At 45.2% G+C, this 25010-nt stretch overlaps 1 protein-coding gene across 1 annotated transcript in view; it reads right to left on the bottom strand.

Moving 5' to 3' along the window:
- Positions 1 to 24722, bottom strand: part of LOC122554696 (di-N-acetylchitobiase-like) — a 28875-nt gene extending 4153 nt beyond the window's left edge. Inside the window, exons 1-6 of the mRNA XM_043700074.2 lie at positions 24573 to 24722; positions 23353 to 23491; positions 14828 to 15024; positions 12047 to 12218; positions 11864 to 11961; positions 3618 to 3779 (exon numbers count right to left, since the gene is read on the bottom strand). Coding sequence (XP_043556009.2) covers positions 3618 to 3779; positions 11864 to 11961; positions 12047 to 12218; positions 14828 to 15024; positions 23353 to 23491; positions 24573 to 24722 — 918 coding nt within the window. The remainder of the gene's footprint in view (positions 1 to 3617; positions 3780 to 11863; positions 11962 to 12046; positions 12219 to 14827; positions 15025 to 23352; positions 23492 to 24572) is intronic.
- Positions 24723 to 25010: the final 288 nt, after the last annotated feature.

Here is a 25010-nt window from a genome sequence, read left to right as displayed (position 1 = left end):
ACTGCGTTGGAATGTTCCATGTTCTAATATCAGACTTTGGACACAAAAAGATTCCGTCCTTTCAAACCTGAGGCAGCTGGTGGTGATGGGAGAAACCAAAGGGCTGTCACAACCAGAATGTATTTTGGACCCGGAGAGACCAGATCACCGTGGAGGACGGGATATTACTGTGGGGAGCAAGAGTGATTGTCCCGAGCAAATGTCACACCCAGATACTGTCTGAACTCTCCCAGAGTTCCAGGGTTTCTAAAATGAAGATGTTGTTGAGAAGTTATGTCTGGTGGCCAGGATTGGGTGCAGACATAGCCGCATTGGGGGTGGGGGGGAGGTGGCAGTGCCCTGAATGCCAACAAAATACCAACAGAGTATTGAGTACAGGGGTTGGGAGGTCATATTGCAGCTGTACAAGACATTGGTTAGGCGACTGTTGGAATATTGCATGCAATTCTGGTCTCCTTCCTATGGGAAAGATGTTGTGAAACTTGAAAGATATAAAAGAGACCTAAGGGGCAACTTTTTCACACAGAGGGTGGTACGTGTATGGAATGAGCTGCCAGAGGAAGTGGTGGAGGCTGATACAATTGCAACATTTAAGATATAAAAGAGACCTAAGGGGCAACTTTTTCACACAGAGGGTGGTACATGTATGGAATGAGCTGCCAGAGGAAGTGGTGGAGGCTGGTACAATTGCAACATTTAAGAGGCATTTGGATGGGTATATGAATAGGAAGGGTTTGGAGGAATATGGGCTTGGTGCTGGGAGGTGGGACTAGGTTGGGTTGGGATATCTGGTCGGCATGGATGGGTTGGACCGAAGGGTCTGTTTCCATGCTATACATCTTCATGACTCTATGAGGTTCTGTTCACTCTGAGAGCTGGCTCTGAGGGAGCTGGATCAGTGCCAAGGACTCTCCACGTGTAAGTAAAGGGGGACTTGGTGACAGGATACCAGCCTCTGTGGCTGGGGTCCAGAGGGTTATCGACTGGCCTGGAGGAAAGTGGGCTGGGAGGAGCCTGTCAGTATGCGGGATGGGTGGGGCCAGGCAACTGATAGCGTCCTCACAGGAAAGGCAGTGTAGGGCAGGCTGGTCAGTATACGGGGAGGCTGGGTCAGGCAGCTGACGGCAGCCCGTAGGAAGGCTGACCGGGGGAGGACCAGTCAGTACTGGGGATGCTGGGAGCCGGACAGACGATGGCCGGTCCATAGGAACACTGGCCAGGAGAACGGGTCAGTCAGTACACGAGGAGGCCAGGTACTGGATGGCTGGTAGGCCGACTGTAGGAAAGCAGGTCAGGGCTGGTTTGGTTAGAATGCGGTGTGACCGGGAGCCAGTGGCTGATGTCCGTCCCGGAGGAAAGCAGGCATGGGCAGGGTCAGTCAGTACGCAGGACAGCTGGAGACCAGAAGGCCAACAACCAGCTCGTAGGAAAGTGGCCTGGGGTAGTCCGGTCAGTCCTTGGGGCGACTGGGAGCCTGGTGGAAAATGGGCCTGGGGAGGGTCAGTCAGTACGCAGGGTGGGAGAGACCGGAAGGCCAATGACTGTCCTACAGGAAGGCTAGCCAAGGACGGTCTGATCAATATGTGGTGCGGATGGGAGTCAGCAGTCTTTTATAGCTATATTGGGTCTGTGCTCTATGCACTGTTTCCGATTTGATTGTACTGTCTTGCCTGTGCTGGTTATTGTTATCTTTGACTGAAAGTGGGACCTGACGTTTGTCCTCATCTCCCTGGAAACTGGTTGAACGGTGGGGTTTGGGGTTTGGCTTTGCTGCTCTTTGCCTTGTATATAGTGGGTTTTTTGTGATCAGCTGCTTTCTGTTTATGTCAACTATATTTTGTATTATTTAATACATTTTTAAAAAAAGCACCAGGAGTGTCAGAGGTTCTGTTCACTCCGAGAGCTGGCTCTGAGGGAGCAGAATCAGTGCCAATGATTCTCCATGTGTAAATAAAGGGTGACTTGGTGACAGGATACCGGCCTCTGTGGAATTATTTCAGTCTCCATTATAGTGTGCAAGAGAATGGGTAGCCCTTCTCCCCACCAGCTCATCCAGCAAGACCTCCAGGTCCCTGTCGACAAGGGGGGGCAGACATCTACTGCCTCTCTGGGTCACATTCTCACAGTGCCACCTGCATGGACAGCAGTCCCTGGTTCACAGCATCTCATTGACATGTAGCTGGGCTTTAAACTAGTTTGGCATTAGTTGTGCGAAGCACCTTCAACTCTCTTGCCTAGCAAATCCCCACGAAAGATGCCAAAGAATGTGCCTGCATAACTAATGAAGTGTTGAACTGAATGTCACATGGGAAAGGTCACTCTGAGCCCTGGTGGACTGGGCACCATCAATCTGACTCAACAAAACCCATGAACATTCCACCCTATAGGCAGTGACTGCTTACCCTGATTGGCAAGTTGGCATAATTACATCCTCTTTAAAACCTTGCATTTATATAGCAACCTGGAGCACATTGCAAAGCACCATACCTTGCTGTTAAAATGTAGAAAACAAGATACCAAATTGCTTGTAACAACGATCAGACAATCTTTCAGAGATGCTTTTTGAGAAGTAAGTATGGCTCAGGATATCAGGGGAAAGAGACTGGCTGCTCTGCAGAGTAATGCTGAGGGATGTTTCATGTTCACCCACAAAGGCAAGTAGAATCTCATTTTAACCTTTCTGCAAAACAGTACATCTGGCTGAGTCTGCAACTGGTCACACAACAAATATTTGGCCAATGCCCTGCTTCTGCAGCTTGCTCCCACTTCCTTGTCAATTCTCCATATTGACATTTTTTTTGTTGCACAAACTGGATCTTCTGAATTTTGCTAAACTCTGTACACAACAAATACTGAATCATGAAACACTGCAATGTTCTCACTTGACAAGGCATGTTGTAGTGCACAGAGGGTGGAGAGCGTCAAGTTCCCAGGATTGACACTAACTGACAACCTGTCCTGGACTTCCCATGTAGATGTGACGGTCAAGAAGGCACAATGCCTACTTCTTCCCTGGGCAGCTCAGGAAAATTTGTATGTCCATCAGGACCCTCACCAGCGTTTACAGATGCACCATAGAAAGCATAGCGTCTGGGTGCATAACAGCCTGGCATGGCGAGTGCTCTGCCCAGGACTGTAAGATATTATAGAAGGTGGTGTGCACAGCCCAGATCAACATGGGAGCCAACCTTCAATTCACGGTCTCCATTTACATGGCTCATTGCCACGGAAAGGCTGCTAACATCATCAAAGTCCCCTCCCACCCTGATAATGCTCTCTTACAACTTCTTCCATCACACAGAAGATACAGAAGATTGAACACATGCACCAGCATGTTCAGGAACAGCTTCTTCCTGGATGTTATGAGATTGATGAATGGATTCCTAAGCTACAATAATGCTGATCTTGCTAACCCTAATCTCATCGAGGGGACACCCTGAGCAACGTAATGTGTATGCCTCTGGCCAAGATTTTCATTCACCCTATGCTCAGTATGTCCTTGTTTATTACGATCTGCCTGTACTGCTGTAAGCAAAGCTCTTCACTGTACTCAGGTACACATGACAATAAATCAATCAATAAATTAATCTCCACTGTGTTTTGTCTAATAGTCTTACCATGTACACAAAATATGGAGATTTGTAGTTATCATCCCAATATCTTCCAGTGAATGACCTGGGTATCAACTGCATGATATCTTTATAGGCAATCCTCTTTGCAATTTGGGAACTGCATGGAGCACCATTAAAAACATACTTTGACAATTTGCATCTTCCAGGCTGTAAAATACAAAAGGAATGAGATGGATTTTAAAGAGGCTTGTAAATAGAGGTTGATTTAGAGCTCAGGAGAGTTATGTTCCTGTGAAAATGAGGGATAGAAATGGCAAGGTTAGGGAATCATTGATGACAGGCGCAATTGTGAGACTAGCTCAGAGGAAAAAGGATGCGTACATAAGGTCTAGGTAACTGAAAATAGACAAAGCTTTGGAAGAATATCAGGAATGTAGGACCAATCTGAAATAAGGAATTATTTCCTTATTTCAATAAGGAGGGCTAAAGGGGGTCATGAAGTATCTTTAGCAAGCAGAGTTAAGGACAATCCCAAAGCCTTTTATTCATATATAAGGAGCAAGAGGGTAACTAGGGAAAGGGTTGGCCCACTCAAGGACAAAGGTGGAAAGATATGTGTGAAGTCAGAGAAAATGGGTGGGATTCTTAATGAGTACTTAGTTTCGATATTCACCGAGGAGAAGGACATGGTGGATGTTAAGGTGAGAGATAGATCTTTGATTACTCTAGGTCAGGTTGGCATAAGGAGAGAAGAAGTATTGTGTATTCTAAAAGGCATTAAGGTGGACAAATCCCCAGGTCTGGCTGGGATCTATCCCAGATAAAAACAATGACTGCAGATGCTGGAAACCAGATTCTGGATTAGTGGTGCTGGAAGAGCACAGCAGTTCAGGCAGCATCCGAGGAGCAGTAAAATCGACGTTTCGGACAAAAGCCCTTCGTCAAGAATAAAGGCAGAGAGCCTGAAGCGTGGAGAGATAAGTTAGAGGAGGGTGGGGGTGGGGAGAAAGTAGCATAGAGTACAATAGGTGAGTGGGGGAGGGGATGAAGGTCCATCCACCATGACCACGGCCTCCAAGCCCTCCGTTTTTTTCCTCTCCCGACGTCCCCAACAGTACCCTTCCACCGACACTCTCATTAATTTGGCCGAACTGGTCCTCACTCTTAACAATTTCTCCTTCGAATCCTCCCACTTCCTCCAGACCAAAGGGGTAGCCATGGGCACCCGTATGGGCCCCAGCTATGCCTGTCTCTTTGTTGGCTACATAGAACAGTCCATCTTCCATAATTACACCGGCACCACTCCCCACCTCTTTCTCCGCTACATTGATGACTGCATTGGCGCCACCTCGTGCTCCCGCGAGGAGGTTGAGCAATTCATCAACTTCACCAACACATTCCACCCTGACCTTAAATTTACCTGGACCATCTCTGACACCTCCCTACCCTTCCTGGACCTCTCCATCTCCATTAATGACAGCCGACTTGACACTGACATTTTTTACAAACCCACCGACTCCCACAGCTACCTGGATTACACCTCTTCCCACCCTACCTCTTGCAAAAATGCCATACCGTATTCCCAATTCCTCCGCCTCCGCCGTATCTGCTCCCAGGAGGACCAGTTCCACCACAGAACACACCAGATGGCCTCCTTCTTTAGAGACCGCAATTTCCCTTCCCACATGGTTAAAGATGTCCTCCAACGCATCTCATCCACATCCTGCACCTCCGCCCTCAGACCCCACCCCTCCAACCATAACAAGGACAGAACGCCCCTGGTGCTCACCTTCCACCCTACCAACCTTTGCAGAAACCAAATCATCCGCCGACATTTCCGCCACCTCCAAACAGACCCCACCACCAGGGATATATTTCCCTCCCCACCCCTTTCCGCCTTCCGCAAAGACCATTCCCTCCGTGACTACCTGGTCAGGTCCATGCCCCCCTACAACCCACCCTCCCATCCTGGCACCTTCCCCTGCCACCACAGGAACTGCAAAACCTGCGCCCACACCTCCTCCCTCACCTCCATCCAAGGCCCTAAAGGAGCCTTCCACATCCATCAAAGTTTTACCTGCACATCCACTAATATCATTTATTGTATCCGTTGCTCCCGATGCAGTCTCCTCCAGATTGGAGACTCTGAGCAGAGCCTTCGAGCAGAACGCTTTAGGGAACATCTCCGGGACACCCGCACCAATCAACCCCACCGCCCTGTGACCCAACATTTCAACTCCTCCTCCCACTCTGCCGAGGACATGGAGGTCCTGGGCCTCCTTCACCACCGCTCCCTCACTACCAGACGCCTGGAGGAAGAACGCCTCATCTTTCGCCTCGGAACACTTCAACCCCAGGGCATCAATGTGGACTTCACCAGTTTCCTCATTTCCCCTTCCCCCACCTCACCCTAGTTCCAAACTTCCAGCTCAGCACTGTCCCCATGACTTGTCCGGACTTGTCCTACCTGCCTATCTTCTTTTCCACCTATCCACTCCACCCTCCTCCCTGACCTATCACCTTCATCCCCTCCCCCACTCATCTATTGTACTCTATGCTACTTTCTCCCCACCCCCACCCTCCTCTCGCTTATCTCTCCACACTTCAGGCTCTCTGCCTTTATTCCTGATGAAGGGCTTTTGTCCAAAATGTTGATTTTACTGCTCCTCGGCTGCTGCCTGAACTGCTGTGCTCTTCCAGCACCACTAATCCAGAAAATGGGATCTCTCCCAGGTTCGTGAGGGAAGTGAGAGAGGAAATAGCTGGGGCTTTAACAGGATATCTTTGCAGCATCCTTAAACATGCAGGAGGTCCCGGAGGACTGGAGAATTGCTAATGTTGTCCCCTTGTTTAAGAAGGTTAGCTGGGATAATTTAGGTAATTATAGATCGGTGAGCCTGACGTTGGTGGTAGGGAAGCTACTGGAGAAGATATTTAGGGATAGGATATATACCAAATTGGAAGAAAATGGGCTTATCAGTGATAGGCAGCATGGTTTTGTGCAGGGAAGGACATGTCTTACAAACCTAATAGAATTCTTTGAAGAGGTGACAAGGTTGATTGAGGGGAGTGATGTAGCTGTCATGTACATGGACTTTAGTAAGGCTTTTGATAAGGTTCCCCATGGTAGGCTGACGAAGTGGGTGAAATCGCAGTGGGGTCCCAGGTTGTTCTAGCTAGATGGATAGAGAACTGGCAGGGCAACAGGAGACAGAGAGTAGTAGTGGAAGGGTGTTTCTCAAAATGGAGACCTGTGACCAGTGGTGTCCCACAGGGATATATGCTGGGACCACTGTTGTTTGTGATATATATAAATGATTTGGAGGAAGGTATAGATTGCCTCATTAGCAAGTTTGCAGATGTCACTAAGGTTGTTGGAGTAGCAGAATACAGCAGAATATAGATAGATTGGAGAGTTGGGCAGGGAAATGGCAGATGGAGTTCAATCCAGACAAATACGAAATAATGCATTTTGGAAGATGCAATTCAAGAGTGAACTATGCAATAAATGGAAAAGTCCTGGGGAAAATTGATGTACAGAGAGATCTGGGTGTTCAGGTCCATTGTTCCCTGAAGGTGGCGACGCAGATCAGTAGAGTGGTCAAGAGGGCATACAGCATGCTTTCCTTCATCGGACAGGGTATTGAGTACAAGAGTTGGCAGGTCATGTACAGTTTTATAAGACTTTGGTTTGGCCACATTTGGAATACTGCGTAAGGTTCTGGTCGCCACATTACCAAGCGGATGTGGATGCTTTGGAGAGAGTGCAGAGGAGGTTCACCTGGATGTTGCCTGGTATGGAGGGCGCTAGCTATGAGGAGAGGTTGAGTAGATTAGGATTATTTTCATTAGAAATAAGGAGGTTGAGGGGGTGACCTAATTGAGATCTACAAAATCATGGGAGACATAGACAGGGTGGATAGCAAGAAACGTTTTCCCAGAGTGGAGGACTCAATTACTAGGGGTCACAAGTTGAAAGTGAGAGGGGAAAAGTTTAAGGGGGATATGCATGGACAGTTCTTTAAACAGAGGGTGGTAGGTGCCTGGAATGCATTGCCAGTGGAGGTAGTAGAGCCAGGCACAATAGCATCTTTTAAGATGTATCTAGAGAGATACAAGAATGGGCAGGGAGCAAAGAGTACAGATCCTTAGAAAATAGGTGACAGCTTTAGATAGAGGATTCTGGATCAGCGCAGGCTTGGAGAGCCAAAGGGCCTGTTCCTGTGCTGTAATGTTCTTTGTTCTTTGTTCTGGATGCAGTTGTAGATTGTTAACATCAAAAATATAGAAATTAACCACTTGATCTCTAAGTTTACAGGCTAAGAGAGATAAATTGCAACAAAGGGCCATGGTAGCCCATACTAAGTAAAAATCTGTCCATCTCCTCCTTAAATTTATTCAATGTCCCAGCATTCACCACCTCTGGGATTCTTAATTCCACAGATATCATACCATTTGAGAGAAATAATTTCTTCTTATCTCCATTTTAAATCTTTACTCAGAGAGTAGTAGGGGCGTGGGACGCCCTGCCTGCAACATTAGTAGACTCGCCAACTTTAACGACATTTAAATGGTCATTGGATAGGGATTTGGATGAGAATGGAATAGTGTAGAAGAGATGGGTTTCAGATTGTTTCACAGGTCAGTGCACCATCAAGGGACAAAGGACCTGTATTGAGCTGTAATGTTCTATGTACTAAATGTGCCATCCCTTATCCTAAAATTATGAGCTTTTATAATGGATTCCCCCCACATGAGGAAGCATCCTCTCCCTGTCAACATCCTGTCAATGTCGTTTTCACAAGAGAACATGATGATTCATTAAACAACAAAATCATGAATGCTATTCTCTTATATGCGAACTATCGTAACAATCCCATGACAATTATCAGAAAAAAAATCACTACTTTTATCTCAGCAATACACTTACAGATACTTAAAGCTCAGTGAAGAGTTACCTTTATCTTTGCTAAAGTACTCTGTTTAGTTGCCACAGCTTTAATTAGATTCCTTCAGGCCAAATTCTCCTCATTCAAATCCCTCTAGTACATTGCCTGTTCAATTGAGATAACTTAGATTGTAATTGCAATTTGGAACAGCTCATAATTTTAGTCTTCTTTTCTCCTTGCCTTGTTTTCAAAATCTTTGCATATCTAATATAATATTTTTGGCATTTCTCCTCTATTTTTACCTTTTACAAATTTACATTGGTATCTTTTGACTTGCTGTCTGTGCTTAAGTATTCAGAGTATGTAATACCTATTTTCTTGAATTAATGTCTTTTTCCCAGATCACTAAACAGTAAACTGCAAACTTAGCTCATGCATTACTTAGAATGCATTTTCTAAACTCGTATCTTCAACAGTCTTGCAGGATGTTTTCCTCTCTGACACCTCCATAGCCTTTTGCATCTGGAACTTTAGTCTTACAGAATTCTAAGTAACCCAGAACTTTTCCTTGTCCTGACTGCTTAGAGAGTGCTATTAACAGCACCTCGGCTGTTATTACCCTCTTCTCTCTCTCCACGAACCTGTTCCTGGTACCATCTCTGCAGCTCATTAAAACTGAAGTCAGAAAAGACTTTAGTAATTATCTGTGACAAAGTTAAGTTAAGATTAGGGATAGCATTGTGTTAGGTTTGGGGTTATTTCGCAGAAACCCCACAATTTCTTGCAAATACCATTTTAAATTCTCTGTTTAAAATCGCTTTCTGACCTTTAAAAGAAATAGGTCAGATTTTCACAGAACAGATATCTAAAATCCATTCTCAACCATAAATAATGTTATATAAACCTTTATAAAAGTTTGGAAGTCTAAGTACAGATTAGTACATATTGAACAGAATGATTGAGAGGTTCAAAGGATTGGATCCTCTGCTACATTTCCGATGTTAAGTAGACTGGACTACACTCATTGGGATGAGGGAGGATCTTGAAGAAACATATAAAATTATGAAGGGAATAGATAAGATGGAAGCAGGGAGGTTGTTTCCACTGGCAGGTGAAACTGGAACTAGGGGATGTGGCCTCAAAATAAGGGGAAGCTAATTTAGGACTGAGCTGAGGAAGAACTTCTTCACCTAAAGGATCGTGAATCTGTGGAATTCCTTGCGCAGTAAAGGCTACTTTGTTGAATGTTTTTAAGGGAAAGATAGATAGGTTTTTGAACAGTAAGGGAATTAAGGGTTATGGTGAGCGGGCGGGTAAGTGGAACTGAGTCCACAAAAAAACAGCCATGATTTTGTTGAATGGCAGAGCAAATACAATAGGCCAGATGGCCTACTCCTGCTCCTGGTTCTGAATGTTTCTTTGATTCTGTGCAATGTATAATCTATTGTACAATTAATATAAATTTATAATTTGGAATCTACAGGAACAGTTCTTAGAGTATCCCGATGATTAAATAGCACGAGTCAGGTGGAGACAGACAGCATGTCAATGGATGCAAATGTAAATTAGACAGAAGTGAGTGGAGGGCAAATATCAAAAATATCAACATGAACTTATAAAGTTTTTGAAAAATTTTCGAAGGAAGCTAATTTCCAAATAACACATTCTCCCAAATTACAATTAGATGCTCTGATGGAGCAATGAGTATGCCAGAGGAATTAGTTTCCAACAAACTGACTTTACTCCTGTTTCTTGCAGTCACAGAATCATACAGTACAGATACAGGCCTTTGGCCCAACCACTCCGTGCCGATCATAATGCCAAACTAAACTAATTCCACATGCCTACATTTGTCCTATGTTCCTCCAAACACTTTTTTGGAGGAACATGGACTTACTGAAATGTTTATTAAACATTGTAATTATATCTGCATCCATCATATCCTCTGGAAGTTCATTCCGCGTTTGAATCACTCTCTGTGTAAAATAATTGCCCCTCATGTCTTTTTTAAATCATTCCCTTCTCACCTTAAAGAATAGGCTCCCTTGTCTTGAAATCTCTTGGGAAAAGACATTGGCCATTTACCTTATTCATGGCTGTCATGATTTTATAAATTTCTACAGAGTCATTCCTACACTCCAGTGAAAAAAGTCCCAGGCAATCCAACCTTATCTTTTAACTCAAACTCTCCACCCCCCTCTAAACCTGGTAATTCTCTTCTGAATCTTCTCCAGCTTAATAATATCTTTCCTATATCAGGGAGACCAGAACTGGACACAATGCCCTAGAAGAAGCTTCATCTTGATCAGATGGGCCATTGGGCTGAGAAGTGGCAGATGGAGTTTAGATAAATGCGAGGTGCTGCATTTTGGGAAAGCAAATCTTAGCAGGACTAATACACTTAATGGTAAAGTCCTAGGAAGTGTTGCTGAACAAAGAAACCTTGGAGTACAGGTTTATAGCTCCTTGAAAGTGGAGTCGCAGGTAGATAGGATAGTGAAGAAGGCGTTTGGTATGCTTTTCTTTATTGGTCAGAGTATTGAGTACAGGAGTTGGGAGGTCATGTTGCGGCTGTACAGGACATTGGTTAGGCCACTGTTGGAATATTGCGTGCAATTCTGGTCTCCTTCCTATCGGAAAGATGTTGTAAAACTTGAAAGGGTTCAGAAAAGATTTACAAGGATGTTGCCAGGGTTGGAAGATTTGAGCTATGGGGAGAAGTTGAATAGGCTGGGGCTGTTTTCCCTGGAGTGTTGAAGGCTGAGGGGTGACTTTTAGAGGTTTATAAAATCATGAGGGGTATGTATAGAGTAAATAGACAAAGTCTTTTATCCTGGGGTGGGGGAGTCCAGAACTAGAGGGCATAGGTTTAGGGTGAGAGGGGAAAGGTGTAATAGAGACCTAAGGGGCAATGTTTTCACGCAGAGGGTGGTACGTGTATGGAAAGAGCTGCGAGAGGAAGTGGTGGAGGTTAGTACAATAGCAACATTTAAAAGGCATTTGGATGGGTATATGAATAGGAAGGGTTTGGAAGGATATGGGCCAGGTGCTGGCAGGTGGGACTAGATTGGGTTAGGATATCTGGTCGGCATGGACGAGTTGGATCAAAGGGTCTGTTTCCGTGCTGTACATCTCTATGACTCTGACTCTATCTCAACATAACATCCCAATTCCTACACTCAAAAGTCTGAGCAATGAAGGCAAGTGTGCTAAATGCCTTCTTAACCACCCTCTCCAGGTGTGACTCAAACTTCAAAGAAATATGTACTTGAACCCATAGGACTCTCTGTTCTATAATACTACCCAGGGCCCGACTTTTAATTGTTTAAGGCCTGCCAATTTTTGTTTCATCAAAATATAATATCTTTTCTTGTGTAATGCCAACTAACCATTTCTCCTTACCTCATAGAAATGCTGACAAGGAAAATCATTACCATACCATGGCAGTCCTAGTATGAGTTTCTTGGGATTGACACCCAGCTGGATATAATGAGACAGACCTATATGAGCAGAAATATAATGGTCTTACGTTAGCATTGATATGGAGCATCCACACCCTCCACCAGTAGATCATACTGTTCATACCTGAGAATGTCTGGTCATAGGGAGCATTTGCTTTTGCAAAGCACTCATCCCACATTTCAAGCTGCATGTCATAGGCCTTCACATATAAAAAGTCACAGGACTGTGCCATTGATGTGTAATCATAGCACTTGCCATCTGGACAGTCTGGAGACCAAGGGACACTAATTGAGACCTAAGGAACAAGCAGGAGAAAGTTAATCTTATCTCACAACTTATATCATGTAAAACTAACATTGCATGATCCTTTGAAGCACTCCCATTGTGGATGGCTGATGGGGACCTGTGAAATTAACAGGGTCAAAGTACACAACTGCTATTGACATTACAGCACAGGAGGAGGTCACTTGGTCCATCATATCTCAACCAGTGCTCTGTGAAGCAACCCAGCCAGTCCCAGTCTCCTGCTATACCTTTGGAGCGAAGCAGTTTATTGTTTTTTTGTGTCTATTCAAATTTCTTTTGATCATCTTCACTTCTATTGTCTTGGTAAGCAGCAACTTTCAGGTCAACAATCTCACAGTTCTTTCCCATGTCACCCCATGCCTCTTTTTCCCTTAGTCCTTGTACCATTAACTAATGAGGAAAGCTTTACACTTTATACTTATTTACTTTCATCTAAACCTGCCAAAATCTCTCTTCAATCTCCCTTGGTCCAACAAGAACAGTGATGGTAGCTCCAAACAAACCTTATGGCTTAAACTCTGCACCTTGGAACTATTTTGTTAAATGTTCTCTATAAGGTGTCCTAGAGTCTCCCTTTCTCTCTAAAGAGACGAGGGTTATCAAATCAGCTATGATTTTATTCAATAGCAGAGCAGACTCAATGGGCTGAATGGCCTACTTCTGTTTCTTATGGCCTTCTGGTTTGAGATTTTGGAGATGTGTAGTTCTGGTTGAGAATCAGTTGCAAGTTTGGTTGCTGAGCTGGTAGGTTTGTTTCATCATCGTACTAGGTAACATCACCAGTGAGCCTCAGGTGTAGTGCTGGGGTTCTATCCCGCTTGCTATTTATGTGTCTTGGTTTGTCGTGGTAGGTGATATCGCTTCCAGTTCTGAGAGGTTGGTAATTGGGGTCCAGATCTATATGAAGAAAGTGAGGACTGCAGATGCTGGAGATGAGAGTCTAGATTAGAGTGGTGTTGGAAAAGTACAGCTTCCTGATAAAGGGCTTTAGCCGAAACGTTGATTTTCCTGCTCCTCGGATGCTGCCTGACCTGCTGTGCTTTTCCAGCACCAGTCTAACCTTGACTCCAGATCTATATGTTTATTAATGGAGTTCTGGTTTAAATGCCAGGCCTATAGGAGTTCCCGCCTATGTCTCTGTTTGGCCTGTCCCAGCTGAACTTGTCTTATGGTTGTATGAAATTTTGGAAGGATCATGTGGGGAACACAGAAATAGACAATTTCCTCTCCTTTACCAGTCGTCATGGAGTAAATAGAACAAGTCAATGTGGCAGGAGAGTCAATAAACAGGCTTCACAGATTTCAGAGAATTGCCCCAAGAGCCAGACACCAGGTGAGAAGAATATTTTGCGCATGGAGTTGAAATGCAGCATGGAAGTTGATTCAACAGTAACATCCAAAAGAGAACTGGCTAAACACATGAGAGCTACAGGGAGAGAGCAGGGAAATGGGAGTCACTTGGTGCCTCTTTTGAAGAGCAGGCACAGGGCTGTTGGGTCAAATGGCCTCCTTATGTGCAGTATCATTCTTAAACACATGTGAAAGTTACAGCTCAAATCTTGCCATTGGTGGAAGCTGTGCCTCTATCCAGCGATCTCCTTCAAGGCTCCAGTTGCTGCATTATCAGGGTCAGCTGCATCTTCAGCTGAAATTGATTCAACATAAAATATCCTGTAACCACTTTGTAACAAGACGATGAACTGAAAAACAGCAACTGGAAATCACGTCTCCATGAAAATAGGATACATGTTTATTTATAAATATGTAATTAGTTAAATGACAAATAGAAATTGCTGGAAAAGCTCAGCAGGTTTCAGCAGAGCTGTTTTGAGGAAGGGTCACGTGACCTGAAATGTTAACTCTGCTTTCTCTCTGCACAGATGCTGCTAGACCAGCTGAGCTTTTCTAGAAGTTTCTGTTTTTGTCTTTGATTTCCAGCATCTGCAGTTATAGAGTCATAGAGATGTACAGCATGGAAACAAACCCTTCGGTCCAACCCGTCCATGCCAACCAGATATCGCAAACCAATCTAGTTCCACCTGCCAGCACCCGGCCCATATCCCCCCAAAACCTTCCTATTCATATACCCACATCCAAATGCCTTTTAAATGATGCAATTGTACTATCCTCCATCACTTCTTCTGGCAGCTCATTCCATACACATATCACCCTCTGTGTGAAAAAGTTGCCCCTTAGGTCTCTTTTATATCTTCCCCCTCTCACCCTAATCCTATGCCCTCTAGTTCTGGACTCCCCCATCCCAGGGAAAAGACTTTGTCTATTTATCCTATCCATGCTCCTCATGATTTTGTAAACCTCTATAAGGTCACTCCTCAACCTCTGACGGTCCAGGGAAAACAGCCCTAACCTATTTAACCTCTCCCTATATCTTAAATCCTCCAAGCCTGGCAACATCCTTGTAAATCTTTTCTGAACCCTTTCAAGTTTCACATCTTTCCGATAGGAAGGAGACCAGAATTGCACGCAATATTCCAACAGTGGCCTAACCAATGTCCTGTACAGCAGCAACATGATCTCCCAACTCCTATTTAGTTCAACAAATGGTTTGGCTCCATTTGTAAAAAGTGACTCTTTCACCTGAGATCCAGGTAGTTTGTGATGGAAGATTTCTTTTATCGCCATAAGCAGCTTGGGTAATGCTTTAAAATTTGTAACAAGGTGTGACAGCTCCAGGTAGATTCCATCCATGAATTGAGTGCTTACGAAATATGCCATATCTCTGATCCAAATGTCCTGGTCCTTTTTATTCATCAAGTGCGTCTGACGTATTTTCTCTGGTGAAATGTGAAGAAATGCAAACTAACATTGTTGTAGCTTCAATCATCGAACAGACAATCTCATGGCACATTACCAAACAAATCTGCCAACTTCAACAAGAGGAAAAGGGACAGTTAATTGGAATTTGCATTTGGATAGCTTTCATTTCCTCTTATGTTCTTCATATCCAATGAATTATTTTTCAAAGAATGATCACTGTATTCTTCTAAGTTAATGTAATGGCGAGTAGGTCTCCATCAAGATCCCTCAATGATGCATGAGATACTTGACCAATTTGCTATCCTGATGGTACTAGTTGTGAGTTTAACACTGCCTGATGCATTATGAGAACTCTGTGTTCTTCTTTAAGTTGTTCTCTTGGAGGGGGAGGGGGGAGCTTCTATACCCATCTGTACAGGCAGGTCAATCGTTGTTGATTGTCTCCTCAGAATCATGCTCAGATGGGCAGCACTGTGGCAAATGGTTTTAATACTGAAAAATGTGAGTTGATGGACTTTGGGAGGACTAACAAGACCAGGGAGTACCCATTGAACAGTACGGCCCAAGGGAATACAGCAGATCAGTGGGATCCAGTTGTAAATGCCCATAGATCATTGAAGGATAAGTAGATAAGGTGGTTAAGAGGCAGATGGAATAGTTGCCTTTATTAGTCAAGTAATGGGATACAAAAGCAGGAAGATTATGATGGAGATGTGCACAACACCTGCTGGAGTATTATGTGCAGTTCTGTACCACACTATAGGAAGGGTGTGATCGCATTGGAGGGAGTGCACAGCAGATTACCAGGATGTTGCCGAAGATGAAGTGATTCGGCTCGGTTACTTTCGTTAGAGTAGAGAAGGCTGAAGGGGATACCATTGAAGTGTGCAAAGTTATGAGGGGTAGAGGGAGGGTAGGTAGGAAGAAGAAGGGCTTATGCCCGAAACGTCTATTCTCCTATTCCTTGGATGCTGCCTGACCAGCTGCGCTTTTCCAGCAACACATTTTCAGCTCTGATCTCCAGCATCTGCAGCCCTCACTTTCTCCTCCTCGGTAGAAAGAAGCCTTTCCCCTTAGTAAAGGGATCCAAAACCAGGGGGCACAGAATTAAAGTATGGGGCATGAGGCTTGGAGGTGTTTTGAGGAATCTTATTTTAACTTAGGTGGTGGTGGGCAATTGGAATTTACTGACTAAAAGGGTGATATCGACAGAAGCCCCCAAAGCATTTGTAAAGATCTTAAATACAAAAGTTGACAAGTTATGTTACTGCCAATGCACAAAACATTAGTGAGGCAACATTTAGAATATTGTGTACAGTTCTGGTCACCACATTATCAGAAGGAAGTGGATGCTTTGGAGAGAAGGTTTACCAGGATGTTGCCTGGTCTAGAGGGTTTTAATTTTGAGGAGCGGTTAGATAAACGTGGATTGTTTGCACTGGAAAGAGGGAGGCTGAGGAGCAATCAGATAGAGGTCTAGGAAATTATGAGAGGCATAGATAGGGTGTGGAGTCAGAAGTTTTTTTCCAGGGCGGAAAGGTCAACTACAAAAGGGCACAGGTTCAAGATGAGATGGGGAAAATTTTGGGGAGAAGTGCAGGGAAATTCTTGCACCTGGAGGGTGGTGGTTGCCTGGAACACACTGCCAGTGGAAGTGGTGATAGCGGGCACATTAGCATTATTTAAGAGGTATGTCAATAGACGCATGAACAAGAGGTGAACAGAGAAATAGAAATCGTGCATGGACAATAGATAGTGGGTCTAAATAAGAGGTAGGAATTGGCTGGTGGGCTGAAGGACTTGTTCCTGTGCTGTATTGAATTGTATTGTATTGTATTGTATAAATTGTATAATTCAGGTGAGCACTGGAAATGCCATAGCATACTAGAAAATGTGCTAGAAAGTCAGATTACAGGGCTAGAGGTACTTGACAACCAGCACGGACACGATCGTCCAAAGGGCTGCATTCCATGCTGTAAAATTCTATGGGGTGGAATGTTATAGGGATCTGAGCGATGTGGGGACTAGTCTGAGATTTGCAGCTAATCATGCCAGAGATTCAGTGAGGCCCAGGAGCAACTCTTACCAAGTGGTGAAGGGGATTTCACACAAGGGAGCAGTGAGCTGTCAATCAGTTTGTTAAACACCTTATTATTCATCCAAATACAAACAGAGATTGCAACTTTGGTTAGCAAGCAGAGTTGTGAAGCTGCTAGAAGCAGTTCCGGGCTGGTCCTCTCTCTCCTGTAAAACCCTGGGTTTGATTTTACGTTTTGTGCCAAGGGGTGTTTAAGGGGAGTTTTGCAAGTATTTGGAAACACATCAATAAGTGGAGATAACCTTTGGGTTTTCGGATAGGCTACATTATTCTGTATTCTGTTCGCTTTTATTTGCGTTTCAATCGGTAATCTTGTAAATAAAATCTGTTTTGGTTAAAATTCAATGGTTTGACCAACTGCATCACTCCTGGAATATCCACCATACACCTGCTTCAAACAACTAGCAAGGTTCAGGGTCTGGGTTACTTACTCGAAATGCTTTGAGGGGGTCTGGCCTGGTCCATAACAGGTTGGAAGGGGTCTCTGCAGAATTTGTTCTATAGTTCTGATTTGGGATGAGGGTTGTTGGACTCAAAGGTAGCGAGTGGTAGGTGTTAGTGTCTTTTGTTCTGGGTGTTGATGACAGTTAGTTTAAACAGTGCTTGGGATAGCAATGGCTCTTTCAGTCACCAAAGGTTTTCTGGAGGTGGAAGAAATGACCTTGGGGGTTTTACAAAAGGTGATTAAGGCCAAGCTGCTCGAATGAGCAGACAAGCTGGGGTTGGTGCTACCTCCTTCCATGAGGAAAGGAGAGATAATTACAGCAGTAGGTCAGCATCTAAACTTACTGGAACCACCATCAGAATCTTTAGAGATGGCTAAAATTCAATTAAAGATGAAGCAGCTTGAGTTAGAGGCAAAAGACAAGGAATTGCAATTAAAAGCACAGGAACGAGAAAAAGAGAGAAGAGAGAGAAAAGGAGAGACAGGAAAGAAAGAGAGGGAGCTTGAATTTCAGAAAGTGGCACTTATAGAGGAGTTCCAAAATTCACTTTTCGAAGTAATGAGAACTCATGTGGAACAGCAGAGAGTTAAAACAGCAAGGATGGCAGCTGAAATGGCCGGTGACTATGAATTGTTCCATAAATCAAAGTGTGGCTTCCAAAATCAATTTCAATCCATGAGGGATAGAAATTGGGGAAAAGAGAAATCCTCGCGTGGAAAAGGAAAGGTAGATCTCGGTAAAGGTCATAAGGATAACTTACCACAAGGTAAAGAGGAAAGCCTTGAGGGGGACAGAGAAGTAAAAAATCTCTAGTGTTTTCAATAGAGTAGGCCATCTGAAATCACAGTGTTGGGGGGTTAGGAAAAGCACTGGGGAGCCAGATGTAGGAAAAACAGAATAAGCCAGTGAATTTTGTTGGAGAAGTAAAGGAAAGCACAGTGGAAGTTAGAAAGCTGCACCGGAATGTATAAGCTGGTCAGAGGTTGGTTAAGGAGGAGGTGCCAGATCTTCTTAAAACATAACCTGCAAAGGTAAAGTTTACTCACACAGGCCAGGAGCAACAGGTAAAGAGGTTACAATACTAAAAGATACAGGATCTTCTCAACCTGTGATGTTGAAAGATGAGGAGATATGCACTTCTGAAGGACTAATGACAGGGTTCAGAAAAGGTTTACAAGGATGTTCCCAGGGTTGGAGGGTTTGAGCTATAGGAAGAGGTTGAATAGGTTGGGCCTGTTTACCCTGAAGCGTCAGAGGCTGCGGGGTGACCTTATAGAGGTATTTTGACAAGGAAGGAAAGCCAAAGGAGACTGTGTTATTGATTACAACCCAGAGAGAAGAACCACATTCAGAGGTTTCTGAATTGGACATTCCTCAAATTAAATTGGACAATGAGGAAATTGTCAAACATTGGAATAAATTATGGAGTTACCTTCCCAAGGAAAATTAAAATGGCCTGAAAGAGTTATCACTATCATATGGGGAAATATGGGGGAATAAGCTGTGGAGTACTAACCTAATTATGCATGATGTAGATATAGGAGATGCTGTACTGATTAAGCAACATCCTTATATACATAACCCTGTGAAGTTGGCATAGGTTCAAAATGAGATTGAACACGTGTTCCAAGCTGACATAATCAAAGTGAGTTACAGTGACTGGAGCTCACCGATGGTGCCAAAACCAGATGGTAACCAACGGTTATGTGTGGACTAACACAAAGTCAATGCAATTATAAAGACTGATGCATATCCGATCCCACATTTGGAAGACTATTGAAAAGGTAGTTGAAACTTTATTGCTGGAACAGCACAGCAGGTCAGGCAGCATCCAGGGAACAGGAGATTCGACGTTTCGGGCACAGGCCCTTCTTCAGGAATGAGCAGAGAGTGTTCAGCAGGAGAAGATAAAAGGTAGGGAGGAGGGACTTGGAGGAGGGGCGTTGGAAATGTGATAGGTGGAAAGAGGTCAAGGTGAGGGTGATAGGTCGGAGTAGGATGGAGGCGGATAGGTCAAGAAGAAGACTGCAGGTCAGGAAGGCGGTGCCGGGCTGGAGGGATTCGGCTGAGACAAGATGGGGGGAGGGGGGATGAAGAAACTGGTGAAGTCCAAGTTCATCCCCTGTGGTTGGAGGGTTCCCAGTCGGAAGATAAGACGCTCCTCCTCCGACCGTCGCGTTGTTGTGGTTTGGCGGTGGATGAGTCCAATGACCTGCATATCCTCGGTGGAGTGGGAGGGGGAGTTGAAATGCTGTGCTACAGGGTGGTTGGGTTGGTTCGTCTGGGTGGCCCAGAAGTCTAAATTGAAGGGTTTTAGGGCCAGTTTGATTGTAGCTAAGAGATACTGCCTCAGACACCAGGCTTTCAGGTTTGCGAAAATAAAACACTTGTCCAATGAAAGGGCAGTGGTCAGTTCTCCCAGGTCAGCCTTTCTCTAGTTTGGTTTTTAACAGTATTGTTGTGAAACTGCTGGACCCACAAAAGCAGGTCCGGGCTGGTCCTCTCTCTTTCTGACTTGTCTCCTGTAAGACCCTGGGGTTGATTTTACATTTTGTGCCAAGAGGTGTTTAAGGGGATTGTTGCAAGTATTGGAACCGCATCATTAAGTGGAGATAATCTTTGGGTTTTCGGATAGGTTATGTTATCCTGTTCTCTGATGTTTGTGCTTAATTCAATAAACTTGTAAATAAATTCTGTTTTGTTTCAAACTAAGTGGTTGGGCCAGCTGCATCATTCCTGGAATATCCACTGCAAAGTTAGGGTCTGATCTACTTTCTTGAAATGTTTTGAGGGGTCTGGCCTGGTCCATGACACTTAGGACCAAGCAGCATCTCAGGGCATTATCCACAGGCACCAGCCGGAACTGGCATCTGGGAAATGTCAGTCCTCTGTGACTGTTGTGGCACTTCTCTCCTCTACTTCAGGTTGCTGGTCAAGCACAAGCCTGTACAGGACAGAGTGATAACCAGCATTGAAGGGATACTGGAGGGGCAGACCCCCAGCTCACAGTTAGATCCAGCTTTTTCTTAGGACCGCTCGCTTGCTCTCTCAGCACTCACTCACTGATGCGCACATTCTTGCACCGTCCTTGCTGTGCCACACCAGTTGGTGCATTGACAATTCAGCCTTCAGTACTGGTGCTTTGAGGTGCCCTTTCATGTGGACGCACTGACAGTCTGCTTTCCAATTAGGGATGTGTCCAGGATGGGGTTGGTGAAGGGGTAGACTCCTTGCCTGTAGGGTACACTGAGATGCCAATTTAACACCTGCAGCACATGCCAGCTACCTGCGCAGCCAACATACTCCACAGCCATTCAACCAAATGGCCAGGAGGTGGCGGTCTGGTCCTCAATCCCATCAAAGAGGAGGCAGCTGACAGTCAGGAAGTTGTGGTGTCAGGGGTGCCAACAGGATATAGCCCAGGGGTTTGGTCATTCTCAATAATCAGCCTGGGACACTCACTGTCAGGGGCTATGTCAGACAGCAGCCAGGTTAGTGGGCAATACTGAGTCCCATAGAGCTGGTGCCCAGCAGTTGAAGGAACCGTGTCCCATGAGTTGGGGAGCTGCAGAGAGAGCGGTCAGTGGTCCAGACCCTCATGTCCAGGGGCTGCTTCTCAAAGGAGGTCTGAGGTCTCAGATGAATCTGGTCTTAGGGGTGCATCTATTGAATGTTAAAGTTGTTTGGGGGGGTGGGGGGTGCATGATCAATACCAAAAGAAGTGGGAGAGTCATGGCTTAGGGAAGGGATGGAGGGACCAGAGACATTTGCAGAGATGGGAATAAAAGTCAGACGCAGCTGGAGGCTCAAGATATATGGGGGTGTAAGGCTATTGGCAAGGGGGTCATTGGCAGTGACCTCCACCATGGCTTCCCAGGGTGAGGGGGGGTGGGGTAGAAAAAATGAGCAAGCAGACTGGGTATTATTACAAGGCAATACTGGGGCTGAGGAGGACAGTTGGAGGCGTGGTTCAATGTGGTGGGTCTCACATTATGCAGATGGATGGGAATGGACTGTCAGGCAAGGTAAAGAGACAGGCATGTTCTGGGGAGATACTGGGAAATTGGGGTCTCCTTATCTGAGGATTTTATGGCTACGGAGGGAATGCAGCAAGGATTTTCCAGGCCAATTCCTGGAAATGGCAGGTATGAGGTGAGACTGGATAGGTCAGCACGATATTCACTGGGGCTGAGAAGAATGGTGGTGGGGCGGGTGAGGATTTCACAGGAACCAATGAAATTCTGATCGGACTAGACAAGGTAAACACAGGAAGGGTGTTCCCAGAAGTCCACAACCAGGTAGCTCACAACCTAAGGATCCGGGGTCGGCCAGTTAAACCTGAGATATGGAGAAATGTCTTCACCCAGAACGTGGGGAGCCTGTGGCACTTGCTGCCACAGGAAGTGGTTGAGGCCAAAACATTGAATGTTTTCAAGAAAGAGTTAGATATAGTTCTTAGGACTAAAGGGATCAATGTGTCTGGGGGAAATAAAAGGGAACAAGGGACTGAGTTGGATGATCATATTGAATGATGGTGCACGCATGAAGGACTGAATGGCCTACTCCTGCTCTGATTTACTCTGTTTGTATATACCTGCCCACCAGGTGGAGCCTGGTACAGACAGCTCTCTGGACAAGTGAAAACTTGCTGGGACAGTGACCAGACAGGCCACGCTCAGTGCCAGTTTGATGGTGAAACCCATGTCCGCTGGAGTTAAGGACACTGATGGGGCAAATACACGAAGCACCCATTTGAACACACCAGCTCAATTTCCTTTACAAATATTTTGTTGCCTATATTCATCTTCAGCTGCTTTGTCAATGACCTGCCCTCCATTATAAGGTCAGAAGTGGGGATGTTCACCAATTATTGCACGATATTCTACACCATTCACAACTCCCCAGATACTGAAGCAGTCCATGTTCAAATGACACAAGATCTAGACAATATCCAGGCTTGGGCTGACAAGTGGCAAGTAACATTCATGCCACACAAGTGCCAAGCTATGATCATCACCAATAAGAGACAATTTAACCACCACCCCTTGATATTCATTGGTGTTGCCATCACTGAGTCCCCCATTATCATCATTCTGGAGGTTACCCTGACCAGAACTCAATTGGGCTTGCCATATAAATCCAGTGGATACAAGAGTTGGTGTTTGTGTATCCTGGTGGCTAGATTTCTGTCTGATGTAGTGTTTGCTACAGTCCTTGCATGGTATTTTGTCAATGATATTCGTTTGCTGGTTGTTGGTATAGGGTCCTTTCGGTTCATCATTGACTTTGGGGCAGTACAATGGCTCGGTGGTTAGCACTGCTGCCTCACAGTGCCAGGGACCTGGGTTTGATTCCGGCCTTGAGTGACTGTCTGTGTGGGTTTCCTCCGGGTGCTCTGGTTTCCTCCCACAATCCAAAGATGTGCAGGTCAGGTGAACTGGCCATGCTAAATTGCCCATAGTGTTCGATGCATTAGTCAGGGTAAAATATAGGGGAATTGGTCAGAGTGGGTTACTCTTCAAATGGTCGGTGTGGACTTGTTGGGCTGAAAGGCCTGTTTCCATACTGTTGGAATTCTAATCTAAAGAGCAGGTCAGAGTCTTAGAATTTTGCAGCAAGTAACTCACCTCCTGACTCCCCAGATCCTGCACTGATCAGAAGAAGGCTATTCAGCTTTTTGCACCAGTTCTATTCCCTAATGCCAATCTCCTGCCTTTTCCCCATATCCCAACACATGAATAACATCTCTTGAATCAGGGGGCAGAAAGACATATCTTTCAACGAGAAAGCTCATTACCGACCTTTCAAGACAAGCCGAACACTGTGCTCATGAGCTTGACACAGAAGTGATGGGTTGACAGGTTGTGTCGTCACAATTGTGGTGACCTTTGACCAGTCATAATACATCCATGCAGATCCTCCATTATCAAAGACAACAGCCTGGTAAAGAAAGAGAGCGGTTTAACTGGTTATTTTGGTTATTATTGATTTATACAGCAAACAGGGAGAGCTGGGATATAGAGGGGTCAGAGGAAGGAGGGAGTAAATCAAGCTGCTGTAATTGACGAGAAACAATTGACATTAAAATATCTGCATTTCCAATTAATAGAGCTGTTCTCAGGCTATGAGATCAGGAATGGGATCATGAACACATTAAGTCTACTGGTTATTTGCTGAATCTCCTGTGACCACACTGTCCATTTAGCAACACTGAGATGAATACAAACCAGAGCAGCTACTGAACAGTTACATTGTCATTTTACACCAAGGATTGTTTCCAGGATCTGGTACATTGTATTCACCTTAATCTGAACCAGAACCTCAGTTTTACAGAGATTGAGCTCAAATCACAATGTACTTCAATATGACCCCAGGACTTTGCCCTGGTGTTTTCTCTCAGGGTCAATATTCTGAGCAAACGGTAATCCTGATCCATGGGATTAAACTGCCAGAATGGATCACACTTCATTCCAGAGGCTGTACATCAGGGACACCGTTTAACAGAAATCTTTTCCTGCTGCTGCTGCCCTTGTTAAAATATCTTTGCACTGCTCAGTTCTCCCGAGGCTCCTGTTTCACACAGGCTGGAACTAGAGCAAGTTGCACACTTTCCCATCAGGATTGGAGAGAATTTGATCCTCTCTGCATCCCAACAAGGGTCCAGCTCCCCCTGTCCCTGAGCAGGACTCAGCCCCTCAGCCTGGACCTGACCCTTGGTTTGTGTCAAGGAGCCTTCTCCGTCTGGATCCCCCAGGGCCCAGAGTGGAGCTGGAGCCTGACTGGGAGGGATACTCTGTTCCCCAGCCGAAGCCAGGCCAGCCCCGGGGAGGGAAAGAACATCCTCCAGAGGAGAATCTCTCCCAACTCACACAACAGAGCGGGGGCTGGGGAGAGGAGCAGCAGCACACGGGGAGAGACAGGAGCTCCCATCCCAATACTCCATTCCAAGTGTTGCTGCTCAATGGCCTTCAAAAGACAACTTCCAGGCAACCAGAGAATTGAATGGTTTGCAAATACCCACCTCGACTTGGTACTGATGGTCGGCGGGCAGAGGCTGGCACAGATTCAGGGATGGACACGGACACCTGGTCAAGGAACCAGCCCCGGAGCTTGGGCGGATCCCCAGCGCCAGCACCGCCAGAAACTGCACCAAAACCAAACTCCAGCGCATCCTCTCGGCCGGAGATGAAGATCCATCAGACACAGTGAGCTGCTTCATTTATACCGAGTGTCATGTGAGTGATGATGCCGCCTCCTGGCTCTCTCTATCTCTATCTCGGTTTGTGTGATAACAGAAAAATGTTGACGCAAACGCCATCCTGGCAAATGTAACTTTGTAAAGAACTTTGCTTCCTCCCTTCATTCCCTCGTGGACAACATTCAACACTGAATCATAGTCATCTCTGACTACATGGTCATGGATGGCCATGCCTTTGTCTGCCTTGCTGTGTTCTTCCAG

The sequence above is a fragment of the Chiloscyllium plagiosum genome, unplaced genomic scaffold, assembly GCF_037043375.1.
Source record: "Chiloscyllium plagiosum isolate Xiang-an unplaced genomic scaffold, Cpla_swu_hap1 HiC_scaffold_9, whole genome shotgun sequence".
NCBI lineage: Eukaryota > Metazoa > Chordata > Chondrichthyes > Orectolobiformes > Hemiscylliidae > Chiloscyllium > Chiloscyllium plagiosum.
This window is presented reverse-complemented; position numbering and strand designations above follow the sequence as displayed.